This window comes from Lissotriton vulgaris, chromosome 2_1 (assembly GCF_964263255.1).
Source record: "Lissotriton vulgaris chromosome 2_1, aLisVul1.2, whole genome shotgun sequence".
NCBI lineage: Eukaryota > Metazoa > Chordata > Amphibia > Caudata > Salamandridae > Lissotriton > Lissotriton vulgaris.
This window is the reverse complement of record NC_141687.1, coordinates 2,099,686,652-2,099,706,177: the sequence shown is the minus strand read 5'-3', so window position 1 is coordinate 2,099,706,177 and position 19,526 is coordinate 2,099,686,652. Positions and strand designations below refer to the sequence as shown.

The 19,526-nt window shown below is 43.9% G+C and overlaps 1 protein-coding gene across 1 annotated transcript in view; it reads left to right on the top strand.

Moving 5' to 3' along the window:
- Positions 1–7,119, top strand: part of DNAAF4 (dynein axonemal assembly factor 4) — a 261,399-nt gene extending 254,280 nt beyond the window's left edge. The window contains exon 9 of the mRNA XM_086959015.1: positions 6,183–7,119. Coding sequence (XP_086815141.1) covers positions 6,183–6,295 — 113 coding nt within the window. The 3' untranslated portion in view covers positions 6,296–7,119. The remainder of the gene's footprint in view (positions 1–6,182) is intronic.
- Positions 7,120–19,526: the final 12,407 nt, after the last annotated feature.

The following is a 19,526-nucleotide window of genomic DNA, read 5'->3' as shown; positions in this document are numbered from 1 at the left end:
CTTCCTCAAATGATTTATGACTAGTACAGAGAATCTTGTATTTGATTGTGGTATCCAGCAGGAACCAGTGCAGCACTTTGAGACCTGTGTAGAGGATATTCCAGTTATCCAATTGAGCACTGACTATTGACTTCATGAGTTCGACTTGTGCTCACTTTGAGGGAGAAAAAAAACCTTTCTGAGCAATGATAGTCGGTTCTTTTTATAGCACCAGTTATTTGATGGATGCAAAATAGGGTTTCCATCATAAACGGATCCTGAATTGCTTACATTTTAGGATGGTATTGTCTTTTCCCAGGGATGATGGTCTTGTAAATCTTGCAGATAGGATTATTTTGTTATGTGTTCCTCCCAACAAGACAATACCAATGGTGGTACCGTTGATGCACAGTTGGCTTTATCTCATGCTTGGTAGTTGTAATTTCAGCAGTCTGTGGTTCTTGATCGGGTTTCCAGGTAAATATGGATCTGTACATTGCCCACATATGTCTGGAATTCTTGAAATTGTCAGTCATGCTTATCAGTGGACTACATGTATAAGTGGAACAGTCCTAAAAATGAATGACTCGTGGCACACGCCATATGATACTTCTTTCTGGTGGATTCAATGGACTATATGCTGATATGTTAGATTCTTTGGGGAGGTAAAGCTAAATCCAATAAAATGGACATCTGTGCTTTAAGTCCAGTCTTGTAAGATGCATGCCATTGTCAACAATATTCTTTGCGGAGGTTGAGTCAAGTGGATCAGCACTGCCTTATCTAATTTCTAATTTAAAATATTTCTAGAGCGCGGCGTACACCTTGCGGTTTCTTGGCGCTAGGGGGTTCGGCAACTGAGGGAAAAAGACCAGAAGGAGAGATAAGAGGAGATATAAGAGGGTTTAAGTGGGAAAGGCCTGGCTAAAGAGGAACGTTTTCAGATCTCTACGAAAGGGGAGATACTGAGTGGCAGAGCGGAGGTGGTCAGGGAGTGAGTTCCAAAAAGTTGGGGCCAGGGTGGAAAAGTTGGCCCCGCCCCACTTTTTGCGTGTGAAGCAAGGGATCTGAAGGAGGGACTTGGAGGAAGACCGAAGTTCTCTTGCAGGTACACAAGGATTGATTAATAAAGAGATGAAAGCGGGGGCAGTGCCCTGTCGGGCCTGGAAGACCATGCAGCCGATCTTAAAGAGGGAACGTTCTTTTACAGGGAGCCAGTGAAGCTCCCTGAGAAGGGGGGTGGAATGGTGATAACGAGGGAGGCCGTATACCAGCCGGGCTGCCTGGTTCTGGATAGTCTGGAGTCTATGCAAGCTGTACGCGGGGATGCCATGGTAAAGAGCGTTTGCGTAGTCCAGTCGCGATATCACCAATGCGGCCATGATGATCTTAAGTGCCTGGGGGGAAAAGAAGCGGGAAACAGTGCGGATAGTGCGGAGAGTGAGGAAGCAGGAGGATACCACGGAACTAATTTGTGAATGGAGGGTGAGCTGGTTGTTTATTTTCACACCGAGTGTTTTGACCGTGGTGGAGGGGGTCGGTGCGGGACCAAGAGAGGGGGGCCAGAAGAGAGAGTTCCAGGGGCTGGATGAACCACTGGTGAGAACCAGCTCGGTTTTATCCGGGTTCAGCTTGAGGTGGTTGTGGTTCATCCAGTCCCTGATGAAAGTCATAGTTGACTGGAAGTTAGAGACAGAGAGAGGGGAGGGGGACAGATCAAAGATGAGCTGGAGATCATCCGCGTAATTATAGACGGTGACCTCCAGCTGCTGGAGTGCGAAGATGAAAGGAAAGATGTAAAGGTTGAAAAGTAAGGGGGAGAGAGAGGATCCCTGGGGAACACCACAGGTGACAGGGAGAGGAGTGGCCGTGAAGTCGCCTAGCCGGACCGCCTGAGTGCGGTCCCTCAGAAAGGAGGAGAGCCAGACCTTATGGTATTCCTTTAGAGCAAAGAAGAGGTAATTGAAAGTGACTTACGGATCTACCCTTGGTTTCTTTATTATTGGAGTAAATCTATCTGCTTCTGCCACTTGGGTATTGTTTCCTTGGTTATGAAAGCTATTACTAGGCCCCAGATGCAGAGTGACAGAAAAGTCGTTGCAAATCTCCATCAACAGTTTTGCTATTTCTTGCCCCATTTATTTGAGCAAGGTGTAGAACTATGTATCTGAGGGAGAAAGGAACACTGAGAATTTTGTTTTAACAAGATGGTAGGAGTGAACAGTATTCCCAGTGCCATGTGAGCGGAAATCTTTACCAATGTTTGTAGCCTCGTACCTTCTTGTTTTCTAGCATAGCATCCTATATGTTGGAGTACCCTTCTGCAGTATTATTGGCAAAGCCTAATGGTTAAATGACTGCCCAGGTGAAAGAGATGCTTATGCCACAGTATATATTTCTCCTGCATTTTAAGAAAGAAAGACTTGTATAATGTTATCTAGATAGAAATGGATGGTACGACTGCAGTTGCAATTCTATCTCCATTACCCCCAACCTCCAGCATTCTATTTCTCATTAAATATTTCTGTCACTGAGCAACAAATCTGAACCTTTCTTAAAACAAGGTGAGAATCACTAAGCAACAAATCCGACTCTTCCTTTTAGTGGAAGGTGGCAGTCACTGAGCAAAAAATCTGAGGCTCTCTTAAGACAAGGTGGTAGTCGCTGAGAAACAAATCCGACCCTTTCTTAAGACAAGGTGGCAGTCACTGACCAACAAATCTGACCCTTTCTTAATAAAAGGTGGCATCACTGATCAACAAATCTGACTCTTTCTTAAGACAAGGCAGGGGTCACTGAGCACCAAATCCGACCCTTTCTTTTAGTGCAAGGTGGTAGTCGCTGAGCACCAAACCAGGCTCTCAATGCAAGGTGGCAGTCAGTGAGCAACAAATCCGGCCCTTTCGTGTGACAAGGTGGCAGTCACTGAGCAGAAAATCAGACCCTTTCTTAAAACAAGGTGGCAGTCACTGAGCTACAAATCCGGCCCTTTCTTAAGGCAAGGTGGCAGACACTGAGCAATAAATCCGACCCTTGCTTAGTGCAAGGTGGGAGTCGCTGAGCACTATATCAGACCTTTAATGCAAGTTGGCCGTCAGTGAGCAACACATCCGACCTTTTCTTAAGACAAAGTGAGCAACAAATCCGGCCCTTTCTTAAGACAAAGTGGCAGTCACTGAGCAATAAATCCGACCCTTCGTTATTACAAGGTGACAGTCACTGATCAACAAATTCAGCTCTTTCTTGAGACAAGGTGGCAGTCACTGAGCAATAAATCCGACCCTTATTTAAAGCAAGGTGGCAGTCACTGAGTAACAAATCAGACACTTCTTTATGGCAAGGTGGCCGTCACTGAGGAACATATCATACTTTTCTTTGATGCAAGGTGGCAGTGAATCAAAAACAAATCAGGCCCTTGTTTAAGGCATGGTAGCAGTCACCGAGAAACAAACCAGGCCCTTGCTTAAGGCAAAGTAGCAGTCACTGAGAAAGAAACCAGACCCTTTCTTAAGGCAAGGTAGCAGTCACGAGAAATAAACCAGGCCTTTTATTAAGACAAGGTAGCAGTCATCAAGTAAGAAATCAGCCCCTTGCTTGAAGCAAGGTAGCAGTCACCGAGGAACAAATCAGGCCCTTGCTTAAGGCAAGGTAGCAGTCACCGAGAAACAAATCAGGCCCTTGCTTAAAGCAAGGTAGCAGTCACCGAGTAACAAACCAGGCCCTTGCTTAAAGCAAGGTAGCAGTTACCGAGTAACAAATCATGCCCTTGATTACGGCAAGGTAGCAGTCACTGAGTAACAAAACAAACCAGGCCCTAGCTTAAGGCAAGGTAGCAGTCACTGAGAAACAAACCAGCCCTTGCTTAAGGCAAGGTAGCAGTCACCGAGTAACAAACCAGGCCCTAGCTTAAGGCAAGGTAGCAGTCACTGAGAAACAAACCAGCCCTTGCTTAAGGCAAGGTAGCAGTTACCAAGTAACAAACCTGGCCCTTGCTTAGGGAAAGGTAGCAGTCACTGTGAAACAAATCAGACCCTTGTTTAAGGCAAGGTAAAAGTCATTGAGCAACAAATCCCACCCTTCACAATGCACAACCTTCCTTAAGACAAGGAGGCAGTGACAAATTCGACTGCGGCTTAAGGCAAGGTGGCAGCCACAGAGAAACAAATCTGGTCCTACAGAAATGAGAACCTTGCTATAGACAAGGTATCAGGGACTGAGTAACATAGCTGACTCCTCAGAAATGAGAATCTTTCGTAAGACAAGGTGGCAGTAACTGAATAACAAATCTCTTATGACAAATTGGCTGCAGCGAGTGATACCTCCGACCCATCCTTAAGGCAAGGTGGCATTAACTGAGTAACATATCCGACGTATTCGTAAGACAAGATGGTAGTCCCTGAGTAACACATCCAACCCTTCCTTGAGTTGAGGTGGCAGCAATTTGTGAGGAACACACATCTTTGGTCCCCTGAAAAGTGGTTGTTCTGAGGGACCACAGTAGCGTCTTACCTAAGGGAACACCATTCAAGAAAAGACTACTGATTAAATAAGCTCACCAACCGAAAATTGCTGTGACAAGTATATTAAGCTATATTAGGTTCTACAACTGTATCAGCACAACCTTTCCCCACCACATATGTGTTTGTAAATCACATGATGTCCTTTAAGTCACAAGCATTCACAACTTGTTACTTCCTTGGTTTGGTTATCTAGCGCTTCAGATATGTTGTCCATAAGATGTAAGAGACAATAGCATATGAAAACGCAAAGCACAACACCTTTTGCCAAAAATACACTCCAAAACTTAGACAACCAAACTGCCATCTCTGGCATTGCAACCACATTACTAGGACTGGGGTGAGAATAGGTATTGTGTCATCGTAAATTATGTGCATAGTGAATTCTTCTTGAATTGTGTAATACATAATAGATACAAATAATTAATTGCGGTAGGGAGAAAGGTATGCAAAATTTCATTTTTAGAAGCCTATTTTTGGCATTCTTAATTTGGGGTTTTCGTTTTGCAAAAGATGTTACAAATGAAAGCATCTGACAACTAATTAGTAAATAAGCTGTTACTCAGTCTTCTATAAATGTATAAGATCTTGCGCACATGTTGAACAGGCACATAATTCAGAACTCTATGATTTTTTTATATAAAATGTGTAAAACATAAGTAATTTGCAATTAACAGATTTATTCAAATTCATAAGATTTGCACTCCCTGCTGACTCTTTGGAACATGTCTGACCTAAGTAGAATTACACATCCCAATGCGAACTGTATACCCCTCTTATCTTTGACTACTGATCTGGAGCATGCATGCTGGACCTTAATGTGCTCCGAGTCACTTCATTTTGATAAAAACTGTGCACTCACTGCCAGGTGACTAAAACCCAATTCCTGAAGTGGGTAGAGCTGCCCAAGTTAGTTTCCAGAGCCATTACTATGCACATAGATTTCGTAACAGTTTGAGGAAGCCTGTGTGCAAGGATTAACTAACTGTGTCACTGGTAAGTAACACTTTTGTTTTAACTCTAAAAATAAACTTCATCATAGTGCTCAAATTTCAGAGCAATACTATTTTGTTTTGTTGTAAAACTAAACTTTTGCTGTATTTTTTGCAAATTTTTGGTTCCCCTCAACTGGAATCCACAAACCCTGGGTATCTTTAGAATCCTCAGGATGTTGGAAATAAGGTCACAACTGTTACAATGTGGTTCAACTGTTGTTATAAAAGGTATTGTAAAGCGCTCTGATATCCTTCGGGATCAAGTTCGCGCTATATAAAACTTTATAAATAAATAAATAAAATAAATAAATGATTGTGAAGCCTGTGTTTTACATGGAACTCTCAAGAGGCCTTTTAGAAATGTTCCCCATTTTTCACTATATCGAGGCAAAAGGAAAAGAAACTGAAAATTAAAATAATTTTAAATATTCTCTCTGAAAACCATTCTTTGTCCTGGGACACTGCTGTTGCTAGTTTATTTAAAAGAAATGTATTTTGTGTATGCGACTGACGTGAAACTCTGTTTCTCATGATGTACAAAAACATAAACCTATGTCTTCATTAAAAACGATACAAACAATTAATGAACTTAAAAGAAGTATTATATGGAAATGTAAACTCTGAAACCACTTTCAGTTTTTGAAGTTCATCTAACCTATCCATTGCTATAATCTGATGTGTATTACTTTAGGTCTTCTTGATTATGAAGCGGCTCTTAAAATTGATCCATCCAACATATGTGTACAAGATGATGCTGAGAAGATCAGAAAAATAATCCAGGGATCCGCGTCAGAATCCGCTTGAAATCATGGATTGTGTATTGGTGACTCTTTTCTATTTCTCATCATCGTTAACTCTACCAGCACTGTGGCAGGCACACTTGCTGAATACTCTCCTCGGCTTATTTGGAAACGTTTTAGAGGGGCAATGTTTTTGGTTTCATTGGTTTCTGATACATTGCTTGGAGAAAAACACATGTATCACCTTGTTAAACTTATTTATGGATTGTGTTCAAATGCTTGAAGCTATGTTTGCCACTAAAAAGAGCTTGTATTCCTAGTTACTGCGAGGGATATTTCTAGATATGGTGAGCCACGCCCTCCCATCATCCAAGTGACACGCCATGACATGGACCACCGACAGGATTTGCAGCTGACCATTCGACTTCAGTATCAAGGGGTTTCTCGGTACTTCATTGGAATCAGCTGCATGGCTGGCTGAGTTAGGAACGTGGCACAGCCAGCCACAGGCAGAAGTAGACATTGATGTGATACGCCACTGCCCTTTATTGAATGTGTTCAAAGTTGTATAAACCTAAAGGCTGAATGACAGCCTCAAGACCCTTGTGTGTTTCAGTGGGACTGATGGTAACCAATGCTTGGGTCTGCCTCAACTGGCAGTAGTAAACAGTGAGAAAAAGAACTAATTTGACAGATGGCAACTATTTCTTCAGAATCTTTTTCATGTCTCTTGCCATGACGCCCCATCACTGTTGTACCTAACCAGTCCTACTGTTCGTTCTTCACATAATGTAAAATTCTGGTTTTGTGTATTAATATTAAAATACTGAGGTTATCAAATATCAATGTATTCACATTAAGTATTAAAAACTGTAGTTTTTGAAGGGCGTCTGTCCCCCTTTTCTCTTTTATCTACTGTTGGAGGAGAAACGTCAGCCCCGTAATGCTTCTTTTATCACATACTTTATTCTAATATAACTTAGTACCCTGCCTCTGTTTTTAAATGTACTCTTGAAGCATTGCTTCCACTGACCTCTTTTACTGTACTTTCCTTCTGGTGCTTTTTTCCATCTGGCCCTCACCGCTCCCCCCACAGTTCAGAAACAAAAAGCTGTTTTTGCATTCATCTACTTAAGCCTTTTCTATTGTGCGATGTGCCATGCCTAGGAGGTGTTGTATAATTGTAACAAGTTTTTCCTGTTGGATAGGGTAACTGTATGTATGTATGTGCTGGCCGTAAAATCTTCTGGTTGTAGGGTGAGGACTACAAAGAAATGAGAAACAAGCATTTGCAATGCAATAGGTCCCGCATTTGGGAGATTTTAACCTATTTCCATTGTAAATGACAATGCCTTTTAATTATATGTTTTGATAATTACCACAAATAAATAAAAGGCATTGTCATTTACAATGCCAATAGCTCAAACCCTTGTAAATGAGAGACATATTCTTTTTTTAATTTTAATTTTTACTTTGTACAGCAGTGTAATTCATAAAACGGAGAATATATACCCAAAAAAAGACATATTCAAGAAGTGGCCGCCATTGTCCCGGGTTGCTTAGAAAGTAAAAGCGCACAAGGAACGCTGAATGTTGGATCTAGCCCTGATCTCTTGACTGGGTGAGAGTATTCTGTTTAATTCAGAGACTCTGACCCTCACCACCCTTTGTTGTAAATATTTTTGTCCACCCTAAGCGTGGAAGGGTATACTCAGATGTGAGTCCCTTGCTCATTGCACCATCAGGATTCAAGCAAGCCGGGCCGAAGAGGCTGAAATGCCAGAAACCGGTCCCCGGTAGCTTGTTTCCTTCCCAGTGTAAGAATTGGCTTTTGTAGTTTGGTTTGCCCTGTTCCCATCATGTACTGGGACAGGAACAGACTAATTTGCATACAGCCAGGTTCTGAAACTGGGATGGTGCAGTGAGCTAAAAAACGGTGTTGGATCTAGCCCTGATCTCTTGACTGGGTGAGAGTATTCTGTTTAATTCAGAGACTCTGTCCCTCACCACCCTTTGTTGTAAATATTTTTGTCCACCCTAAGCGTGGAAGGGTATACTCAGATGTGAGTCCCTTGCTCATTGCACCATCAGGATTCAAGCAAGCCGGGCCGAAGAGGCTGAAATGCCAGAAACCGGTCCCCGGTAGCTTGTTTCCTTCCCAGTGTAAGAATTGGCTTTTGTAGTTTGGTTTGCCCTGTTCCCATCATGCACTGGGACAGGAACAGACTAATTTGCATACAGCCAGGTTCTGAAACTGGGATGGTGCAGTGAGCTAAAAAACGGTGTTGGATCTAGCCCTGATCTCTTGACTGGGTGAGAGTATTCTGTTTAATTCAGAGACTCTGTCCCTCACCACCCTTTGTTGTAAATATTTTTGTCCACCCTAAGCGTGGAAGGGTATACTCAGATGTGAGTCCCTTGCTCATTGCACCATCAGGATTCAAGCAAGCCGGGCCGAAGAGGCTGAAATGCCAGAAACCGGTCCCCGGTAGCTTGTTTCCTTCCCAGTGTAAGAATTGGCTTTTGTAGTTTGGTTTGCCCTGTTCCCATCATGCACTGGGACAGGAACAGACTAATTTGCATACAGCCAGATTCTGAAACTGGGATGGTGCAGTGAGCTAAAAAACGGTGTTGGATCTAGCCCTGATCTCTTGACTGGGTGAGAGTATTCTGTTTAATTCAGAGACTCTGTCCCTCACCACCCTTTGTTGTAAATATTTTTGTCCACCCTAAGCGTGGAAGGGTATACTCAGATGTGAGTCCCTTGCTCATTGCACCATCAGGATTCAAGCAAGCCGGGCCGAAGAGGCTGAAATGCCAGAAACCGGTCCCTGGTAGCTTGTTTCCTTCCCAGTGTAAGAATTGGCTTTTGTAGTTTGGTTTGCCCTGTTCCCATCATGCACTGGGACAGGAACAGACTAATTTGCATACAGCCAGGTTCTGAAACTGGGATGGTGCAGTGAGCTAAAAAACGGTGTTGGATCTAGCCCTGATCTCTTGACTGGGTGAGAGTATTCTGTTTAATTCAGAGACTCTGTCCCTCACCACCCTTTGTTGTAAATATTTTTGTCCACCCTAAGCGTGGAAGGGTATACTCAGATGTGAGTCCCTTGCTCATTGCACCATCAGGATTCAAGCAAGCCGGGCCGAAGAGGCTGAAATGCCAGAAACCGGTCCCCGGTAGCTTGTTTCCTTCCCAGTGTAAGAATTGGCTTTTGTAGTTTGGTTTGCCCTGTTCCCATCATGCACTGGGACAGGAACAGACTAATTTGCATACAGCCAGGTTCTGAAACTGGGATGGTGCAGTGAGCTAAAAAACGGTGTTGGATCTAGCCCTGATCTCTTGACTGGGTGAGAGTATTCTGTTTAATTCAGAGACTCTGTCCCTCACCACCCTTTGTTGTAAATATTTTTGTCCACCCTAAGCGTGGAAGGGTATACTCAGATGTGAGTCCCTTGCTCATTGCACCATCAGGATTCAAGCAAGCCGGGCCGAAGAGGCTGAAATGCCAGAAACCGGTCCCCGGTAGCTTGTTTCCTTCCCAGTGTAAGAATTGGCTTTTGTAGTTTGGTTTGCCCTGTTCCCATCATACACTGGGACAGGAACAGACTAATTTGCATACAGCCAGGTTCTGAAACTGGGATGGTGCAGTGAGCTAAAAAACGGTGTTGGATCTAGCCCTGATCTCTTGACTGGGTGAGAGTATTCTGTTTAATTCAGAGACTCTGTCCCTCACCACCCTTTGTTGTAAATATTTTTGTCCACCCTAAGCGTGGAAGGGTATACTCAGATGTGAGTCCCTTGCTCATTGCACCATCAGGATTCAAGCAAGCCGGGCCGAAGAGGCTGAAATGCCAGAAACCGGTCCCCGGTAGCTTGTTTCCTTCCCAGTGTAAGAATTGGCTTTTGTAGTTTGGTTTGCCCTGTTCCCATCATGCACTGGGACAGGAACAGACTAATTTGCATACAGCCAGGTTCTGAAACTGGGATGGTGCAGTGAGCTAAAAAACGGTGTTGGATCTAGCCCTGATCTCTTGACTGGGTGAGAGTATTCTGTTTAATTCAGAGACTCTGTCCCTCACCACCCTTTGTTGTAAATATTTTTGTCCACCCTAAGCGTGGAAGGGTATACTCAGATGTGAGTCCCTTGCTCATTGCACCATCAGGATTCAAGCAAGCCGGGCCGAAGAGGCTGAAATGCCAGAAACCGGTCCCCGGTAGCTTGTTTCCTTCCCAGTGTAAGAATTGGCTTTTGTAGTTTGGTTTGCCCTGTTCCCATCATGCACTGGGACAGGAACAGACTAATTTGCATACAGCCAGGTTCTGAAACTGGGATGGTGCAGTGAGCTAAAAAACGGTGTTGGATCTAGCCCTGATCTCTTGACTGGGTGAGAGTATTCTGTTTAATTCAGAGACTCTGTCCCTCACCACCCTTTGTTGTAAATATTTTTGTCCACCCTAAGCGTGGAAGGGTATACTCAGATGTGAGTCCCTTGCTCATTGCACCATCAGGATTCAAGCAAGCCGGGCCGAAGAGGCTGAAATGCCAGAAACCGGTCCCCGGTAGCTTGTTTCCTTCCCAGTGTAAGAATTGGCTTTTGTAGTTTGGTTTGCCCTGTTCCCATCATGCACTGGGACAGGAACAGACTAATTTGCATACAGCCAGGTTCTGAAACTGGGATGGTGCAGTGAGCTAAAAAACGGTGTTGGATCTAGCCCTGATCTCTTGACTGGGTGAGAGTATTCTGTTTAATTCAGAGACTCTGTCCCTCACCACCCTTTGTTGTAAATATTTTTGTCCACCCTAAGCGTGGAAGGGTATACTCAGATGTGAGTCCCTTGCTCATTGCACCATCAGGATTCAAGCAAGCCGGGCCGAAGAGGCTGAAATGCCAGAAACCGGTCCCCGGTAGCTTGTTTCCTTCCCAGTGTAAGAATTGGCTTTTGTAGTTTGGTTTGCCCTGTTCCCATCATGCACTGGGACAGGAACAGACTAATTTGCATACAGCCAGGTTCTGAAACTGGGATGGTGCAGTGAGCTAAAAAACGGTGTTGGATCTAGCCCTGATCTCTTGACTGGGTGAGAGTATTCTGTTTAATTCAGAGACTCTGTCCCTCACCACCCTTTGTTGTAAATAGAATGTTGCAGGAAAGCATGTCGTGCCTCCAGTAGGAGAAACTACATAAAGAAAATAGTGCTTATAGACTAAAAAAGACTCGCCGTGTAACAGAAGTAAAAGGGCCACATCTCTTGTAGCAGGGAATTCTGCTCATATACAGAACTGTGCATAGAGACTTGAAACCTCAGTGAATTAGGGTGTGCCAAAACTCACCTCAGCATCCAAAATCCCCTACCAGACTAGCTATTAGTGTCTCATTGGTACTTACAAAACCTCAATGATGTAGACAACCCAGAACATGGACTTAGAACACCTCAGGTAACGTGGAACACATAAACACTGTTTCGTTATACTAACATATCAATCCAGAACGAGGAGTCAATGAGGACACGTGCAAGTTTGAAATGTTTATTTCTAATGCAGTGTTCTCAAACGCAGTATCTTAGCTAATACAAGCAAACATATTATAAAGAACAAGGTCAACAGCATGGATACTATTCCATAAAATACAAAAGGTGAAAGCATGTTAAAATGCTAAAGGAAACAGGTCTAAATAGAACCTCAGTTTACCCTCCCTAGCTAGTATATTATATTATATTATATCTACAGAAGGTCTCTTTGGGTTTAGAAGGGCGGCCCCATACTTTTGGGTTCAGCAGGAATGAATCACATCATCTCCTACACCAACTCTCTGCATACGGATATTCATCAAGTGGGTGTCTCCTGCCTTGCGCAGTGCATTATTATTCGCACCTAAAACCAAAGTTGGCCACAGCTGCATCCATATTATGTCTACTCTGTGCGCTGATCAATCCAAACAATAAGCGCTGTGTTGAAATAACCTTGAAGGCCTCGGCACTCACTGTACAGACATAGCTTACCAAGCAAGATTGATATTATAAGCAAACATGTTATTCTCGTGTAAAGCAAAATACCTAACTAGGCGAAAAGCATTAATAAAAAAATGTGCCATATGCAGAGGCAGCAGGAAAAGAAAAATGGTGTTCAAACTTCTAACCAGCACATGCTAATTTAACACAGTGCAAAGGTGAAACCAATACACAAGACACTCTAGGGAGGTTACGAATTAAGACAATGCGGTACTAAGGAGGGACTAAAAAGCCTATTAACGAATCAGAAGCCAGCATTTACGGAGGACAATGACACAAGCCAATGACAAATATAGGCAGAGAGTGGGTGGGGCTTCTGTTCCATACTCCAAAACAGCATGCCTCACACAGTAGCGCATGCTCTGCCCAAGCTTGAGCTAAAAAATCTGTCTTAGCCCCTTGGTTCACACCAGGCAAATACTCACTAACGCCCTTCACTATGAAAGGGGTCAGTCCCCTGAGGGATCAGGTTGATTGCACTCACTCACATACAATGGTTTACGCCAGCTTGCATCATGGGAGTGCCACACTTAGAAGAGACCCATCGATTAGAGGGCTGGCTGGCCGTGACATCCTCTTTATCAGCAGTGAAGAGAAGCAGAGGTGCAGGAGCTGATACTGCTCCTATGATGTCCCAGGAGTATATATGGTGATGAGTAAAGAAGAAGACTGCTGAAGTTCACCTTCAGAAATAAACTGATCTTGATTTTTCTGAAATAAATCACAATGACAAATCTATGGTGTTTCTTGAACGGCAAACACAGCAGACATAGTGGTATAGCACATACATGTGTTAGGGCCTTGCAGAAGAGGTCCCCATAAATGATCATGGCAGATATTCCTGATAGGAAGAAGAGACAGAAGTCACCAGAATGAGCCCAGTGACCAAGCAGAAGCTTCTCCAATTAACATCTTCAAAGGGCCCTTCAGTTCTGACAGTGGGACAGCAGGCTTATATTGATTACTATTATCTAGGAGTATATGTATTGCTGCTGTGTATAATTGCTGCACCCTTTAGTACCTAAGTATAGTAACATCAGGGATAACGATCACTGACATCTCTGGAAATGTCACATATCACATCACCATTGACAGCATCAACGACTTCGTTGAAGCTGTGAATGACTGCCATGTCAGCACCTAGCTTCTAACAGAGGACACAGAGCCATGTTTCTATGAGCATTCACTTTAATGACCTCTGTATGTTTGCCAGATGTCATATTCAAGACCCAGAACACACTTCCAATGTGCTAATGTTACAAACAGTAAAAGGAGAGGCACTGTAGTCTCACAAAAAAATTGTGGCTCAACAACACTTCCCACGTTCCCTTGGTTAGAAGTCCCACGCAAGGCTAGTTACTAACTACCATCAAACTTTTCTTTTTAATCGCAAAACGTTCTGCAAAGTTCAGTGGCGTAACTACAGCTTTTGCCGTCCAGGGGCGGTCCCTTAGTTTGCTGCCCAGTGACGCTGGTGTAGGTAACGGCAAGGCAGCGGGAGGGGAGAGTGGGGGTTGTTAGTCGACAGACAGGGACGAGAATTGTTCACCTCTGCCAGCCCCAAATAAACTTCCACCAGAGGCGGACCGCTCCCTCCCCCTCCCAGCTACGTCACTGGCAAAGTTAACATATGACATTGAACCAAGAATCACCTGCTAGTCAAGCATGAGCACACATTGAGCCAAATGAATGCCTGAAGGTAGCAATAATCAAGGACACTTATGGACCACAGGGAGATGATGTTCTCATCCCGAATCCCTGGTAGTCAGTCAGGGGTTCATGCTGTGAAGATAAACTGTGTGATAAACACAGCATGTAATTTGCATTATAACAAAATATTTTTGCTGTATATGGCAATCAGCCTTTATAATAGGTAAGCATCTTCAAATCTGTAATTACATAATGCATTTATTTTCTCAAACATGCAACAATGTATAAGATTTAAAAGGGCGGGGCAGGAAGGAATACAAATCCAGCTCACCTCCCTATGTGAATAACAACAAAACGAAATCATAGAATTTTTGCCCACTTCTTACAAGGCTTATCCAAATTACCGAATTCTAACATGTTCAAGACAATGGTAGCAAAAAAGAACACAGGCATGCAAATGGAAACAAGCGTGCACTTGTGCTTGTGCTAGCTTGCCCCTAGAGGGAGCGGGAGCATCAACGCTGCCATGCTAATTAACAAGGAGGCACGTCTGACGAGTGGTGTGCAATGTGCGAGCGCTGTAAGGGTGCCCGCGAGCGATACGCTTAATGAGCCATGACAAGAGAGGAAAGCCAGAAGGAGCCTGTGCGCGTAACTGTGCGCATAACCGCAAGCTTTAGGCCACAAGCAAAAGCGTGTGGTGAGCTTTTTAAAGCCCTGTTACTAAAAGTCTTACCAGAGTAGCGCATGCACTCGCTCAGGCGAGACCTAAAAAGGAGGTTGGAAGGGAGTTATAAAATACCATGCCAATACCACATTGCAACCTTGCAAGTTTCTGTGATATGAATACTATAATGTGAGTGACATAACTGAACTTACCATCTTTAGGGTTCAGTATATAAACAGTATATAAATTGGCACTAAGTAGTTATCATAGAAAGCTCAGAGGAACCGGAAGTTCCACATTTTTTATAGAATTGACTGTGCAGGGAATTCAGTCTTAGAACCGATTAGAGTTTTAAATGAGTTCATAAGGCCCACTGCCTGTGTATCCTCAATCCCGGCCTTCCAGGAATTATGCAATGCTTTGGCACACAATTTTGAAGAGACAATTCCGATTACCTATAAGAACCTCTCTTCCACCCTTCACTAGCTGAAACCTCTCCCACTACTCCCTAGATTACCAATTCCCCCACCTTTCTGGAGTATTTGGAGCCCATTACCTAACAAGCTTTGGAAACTATTAACAAAATCAAATCAGGTTTCCCCTCGGACCTCTTCCCCTCCCACCATCACGGTGACCCTTGCCTCCACTCTTCTTCCAGCCATCATTTCACTGTATACCTTTTCCCTCAGTACTGAGACTCTACCAATAGCTTGGAAAACTGCATGGGTCATGCCCATTTTAAAAACATCAAATGAGGATCCCCTAAAACCTGTTAACTACAGATCCATATCGATTCTCCGCTACCTAGGCAAAAGTATGTAAACCATAATAAATAAACAACTCTTCTTCTAGTTAGAAACTAATTTCATACTGGACCCTTCCCAATCAGGTTTTAGGGTCTCACATAGTACAGAAACCGTACTGATAGTGTTGCTGGACCCCATCAGACTTTCCCTCCATGACGTTCTTCCTGCCATACTGGTGCTACTCGACCTAACCACAGCATTCAATACCATCGCTCATTCCATCATGGTCCAGAGACTTCTAGAGATTTATGTCTGTAGAAAAGCTCTAGGGTGGCTCCAAAATGTCCTTAGCAATTGGCCTCCGATAATATACTTGGGACCATTTAAATCCTGTTCATGTCCCTAAACAAAGGGGGACCACAGGGATCCTCGCTGAGCCCTACACTCTTTAATATATATGTAGCCCTACTTGCTCAGGTGGTAAGATCTTGTGGTTTTGAAGACATCTCATAGGCAGATGATAACCAATTGATCATCTCCATGGGTCCTAATCCCGAATCCGCAAAACACGAATTCTGGGAATGATTGAGGAAAGTTGCTTCCTGGATGTCCCTGAATTGCCTACAGCTGAACAGCGACAAACCAGAAATTCTGCTGTTCAGCAAAGCCCCCACATACTGGTCAGGCGGCTGGTGGCCGTACAAACTGAATGTCACCCTACATTCCAAAAAAGTGATTTAAAAAACCTGCCATTCTAATTGACGAAAACCTATCCATGAGTGAGCAGGTAGGCTCCACTTGGAGCACCTGCTTTGCAATCATGAGGATTGTTAGAGAAGTTGTTCAGAAGTTACAACTACAGACCAGAAGAACTCTCACTCAGGCTCTTGTGGCCAGCTGCCTTGATTATGGAAACGCTTTTTTGATTGCAGCAAATGAATCACTGCTATCCAAGCTTCAGGTAGTCCATTAATACTGCTGCACGACTAGGCTGCAAACTCCCCCCCCACCTTCTGATCTCCTTCAGAACCCACTCTAAAATCTCTTCATTGGCTTCCAGTCAGGAAACGCTCTTTCTTCAAACCCCTGTGCTTGGTGCATATGCCCACATGCATCAACGTCAATTGCATTCGCAAACGGTGCGAATAGCAATTTTCGGCCGTTTGCAAATGCAATTGACTAATTTGGAATGCATTATGCATTTCGCAATTTTAGGAATCGCAACTATGTTGCGATTTCTAAAATCGCGATTGCATTTAAGAAATCGCAATTTCAGATTTCTTAAATGCAATGCATGATCATTTTTTATTTGCGAATTCGCAATTTGGAAGTGGTAAATTAGCATGAAGTTGAACTTCATACTAATTTACCGAAAACTTACAAATATGCTCGAATTGCATTTTTGAAAGTTTTAATTTACACACACACATGCCCTTGGGGCATGTGTGGGTGTAAATTGCAATCAAAGTTACATTTCAGGGGTGCAGGAAGGGGTTCTTTGGACCCCCCCTGCACCCTTGAAATTGCATTCACATTTTGCGAATCGCAATTTGAAATTCGCAAAATGTGAATGCCTTCCCATTCATTCCTATTGGCCTTTTGGCTCATAGGAATCAATGGGAAGGGTTTTCCTTAATTTCGATTCGCAAATTGTGAATCGCAATTAAGGAAAAATACCGAATCGCAAAAATAAATGCGATTTTTTCATGCATTGCCGTTTGCGATTTCTAAATTGCGATTCCTTAATTTTCTCAATTTAGGAATCGCAAACGGATGCAATGATGCATGTGGGTCATAGATCCTTATCTGGTAAGGACCCTGCATATCTTCAAAATAAACTCTGCCCTTATACCTGCCAGAAATTTGAGCTCAAAAGACCAGCTCCTGCTCTGTGCCTGCCGTATGTATTCAGCCAAATATAGTGGCTGATCGTTTTCCTATCTCAGCCCACATCACTGGAATAGATTACCCCTGCACATCTGGGCAGGATACTCAAGCAGGAAAGGTAGGGTAATGTCTGCGGTAGGGGATCTGGAGTAACAAAGAAGAACCTGAAACGTAGAAAGAAAAGGTAGCAGTGAGGGAAGCATTCATAAAGGAAATGTGGAAAAAGGACTAAGGTGGGCAGATCCCAACTCAGCAAAGAGCACGGAGGCTCACTGCTCTCAATGTTGCCAGGCACAGAGTTGGCAACAGGAGGCTACTTTAAGCTATTTTAACCTATCTTAACCTATCTTAACCTATCTTACCCTTTCATCTTGCTGCTTCCTGGATCCGAACGCATCTGCTGAACTTGTCCTTATGTGGTCACGTGGTAGCATCAGTGTTCTGCTCTTGAGTGCTCTTGGTTCGCCGCATCTTACTGGTCCTGTGATTTCCTGGCCCCGCTCTACCTCCTGGCCCTGTCTTTGCCCGTTTCCGTCCGTCAGTCTGACTTGTGGTCTGCCGCCTTCCCCTCGCACCTGTGTGTCCGCGCCTGCGTCATTGTAAGGCCTTGCGAAATCTCCTGCAGTTTTGTCGGCCCCTAACGCCAAGCACCAGCACTGTTTCTCGTGTGGAGTGACACAGTGGTACAGCAGCACAGCACAGCGGAGGTGAGAGGAGGCCTCAGCTTTCTGCGTGCTTACCATCACACACCTGGCAGGACCGCCCCCGCAATCAGCCTTGGAGTCTCCCCTATCTGGGGACTCCCTGATTTCTGGAGACACCGGCTCAGGTACAACGGGGGCTTGTGGCTGTGAGGCGTAAAGTAGGTGATGGGAGGGAGGGATAGCAGGTGGACAGCTCAGGATGGCGATGTGAGTTCGGGGCAAGTGGATGGAGGCAGGAAGCAGTGTCTTTTAAAGGCTGTGTGCTCCACTTTTCAGCAACCCATTTCACATGTTCGCGCCGGCTCAGTGTTATTTTAGCATTTGCCTCTGAAGATAGCGGCTTCCTTGAACACCTTTGGGACTAAACAGAAGTATGATGGGCTTGACTAAAACTAAGTAGACCTCCCTCACTTGCAATGAAACCGCGATCCCAAAAGGGGAAATCGACATTGGTTAACAGTTCCTGTATTGTGGCACGTGAGAGCTTCAATATCATCACCAAAATGCAGTTTAACATTAATATTTCAAAGATTGCTGCAGTGATGGGAAGTGATACCACTTCAACTTTTAACATTAGAGACACGCACATTGTGCCAGAGGTTTCCTTAACCTCAGATCAACTGATGCTTTCCATGAAATCTCTTCAGGTGTCACAGCAACAATCAACGATAGGGAGGAGAATGCAACAGCCTTCAATCAGAGACTGATTTCCATCAGAGGACTTACAATCAGCAGGATCTGGGAACCATAAGACAGTCCGTCTCCATAGCCATTCTCTGACCTCATCTTGTTTATCTTCTAACTCAGTTGTGGTAGCTGCAAGGTCCAAAGCCTCATCTACCCCCTTTCAACAACCTCTTCCTCACTGAAAACAGTATAGATAGAGGCTTTAATAAGAGACCCTCCAAACATTAGTGTATCTATTAATCAATCCAAAACTGACTCGATATGTGGGATGGATCCCTTGGATGAGAAAGATTCAGCAGTGGAGGAAGATTTAGGAATATCAATGAATATCTGTCCTTTATCGACAGTGGAGCTGCAGTCTAGCCCATGGTCTATTAACCAAAAAAAGTCTGAGAACATGAGAATTTTGCTACGCCTCCATCCTGTGTTACAAGCCATGTGGCAGTCACCACAACACTGGCTAAAATAGCAGACACCATGGGAGCCCACTCAACTGCCTTGGCAGAACAAGCCCTTTGTTGCAAGAGATTAAACAAGAATTTAATAAACTCAGTTCTTGGACTGCGCATATAGATGCATTTGATATCTCTGAACTGTTTTTTAACTTGTCTAAGCTGATTTTATGATTGTAATTGATATTTGTACTCTGTCTATACAATAAATACAATAAATGAACTAACCCTTCTAAGCCAGTAACTGTTGTCTTAGCATACCTCCCTTCTAAAGTGTCACCATCATGAATTGTGATACTCTGCTTACACAACTAGATGGCAAATGCCATATTGGATTGGAATTAACACTGCAATCCCGTTCTCCTGGGACATGACACACCTACCACTGAGCCAGATCAGACCTGTTTTCCGGAACCTTAGTTCCAGCAGATCTTGGAAGTCACAAATTGCCACTGAGCCGCTGCCCACCACAACCTACAACATGAATGGGC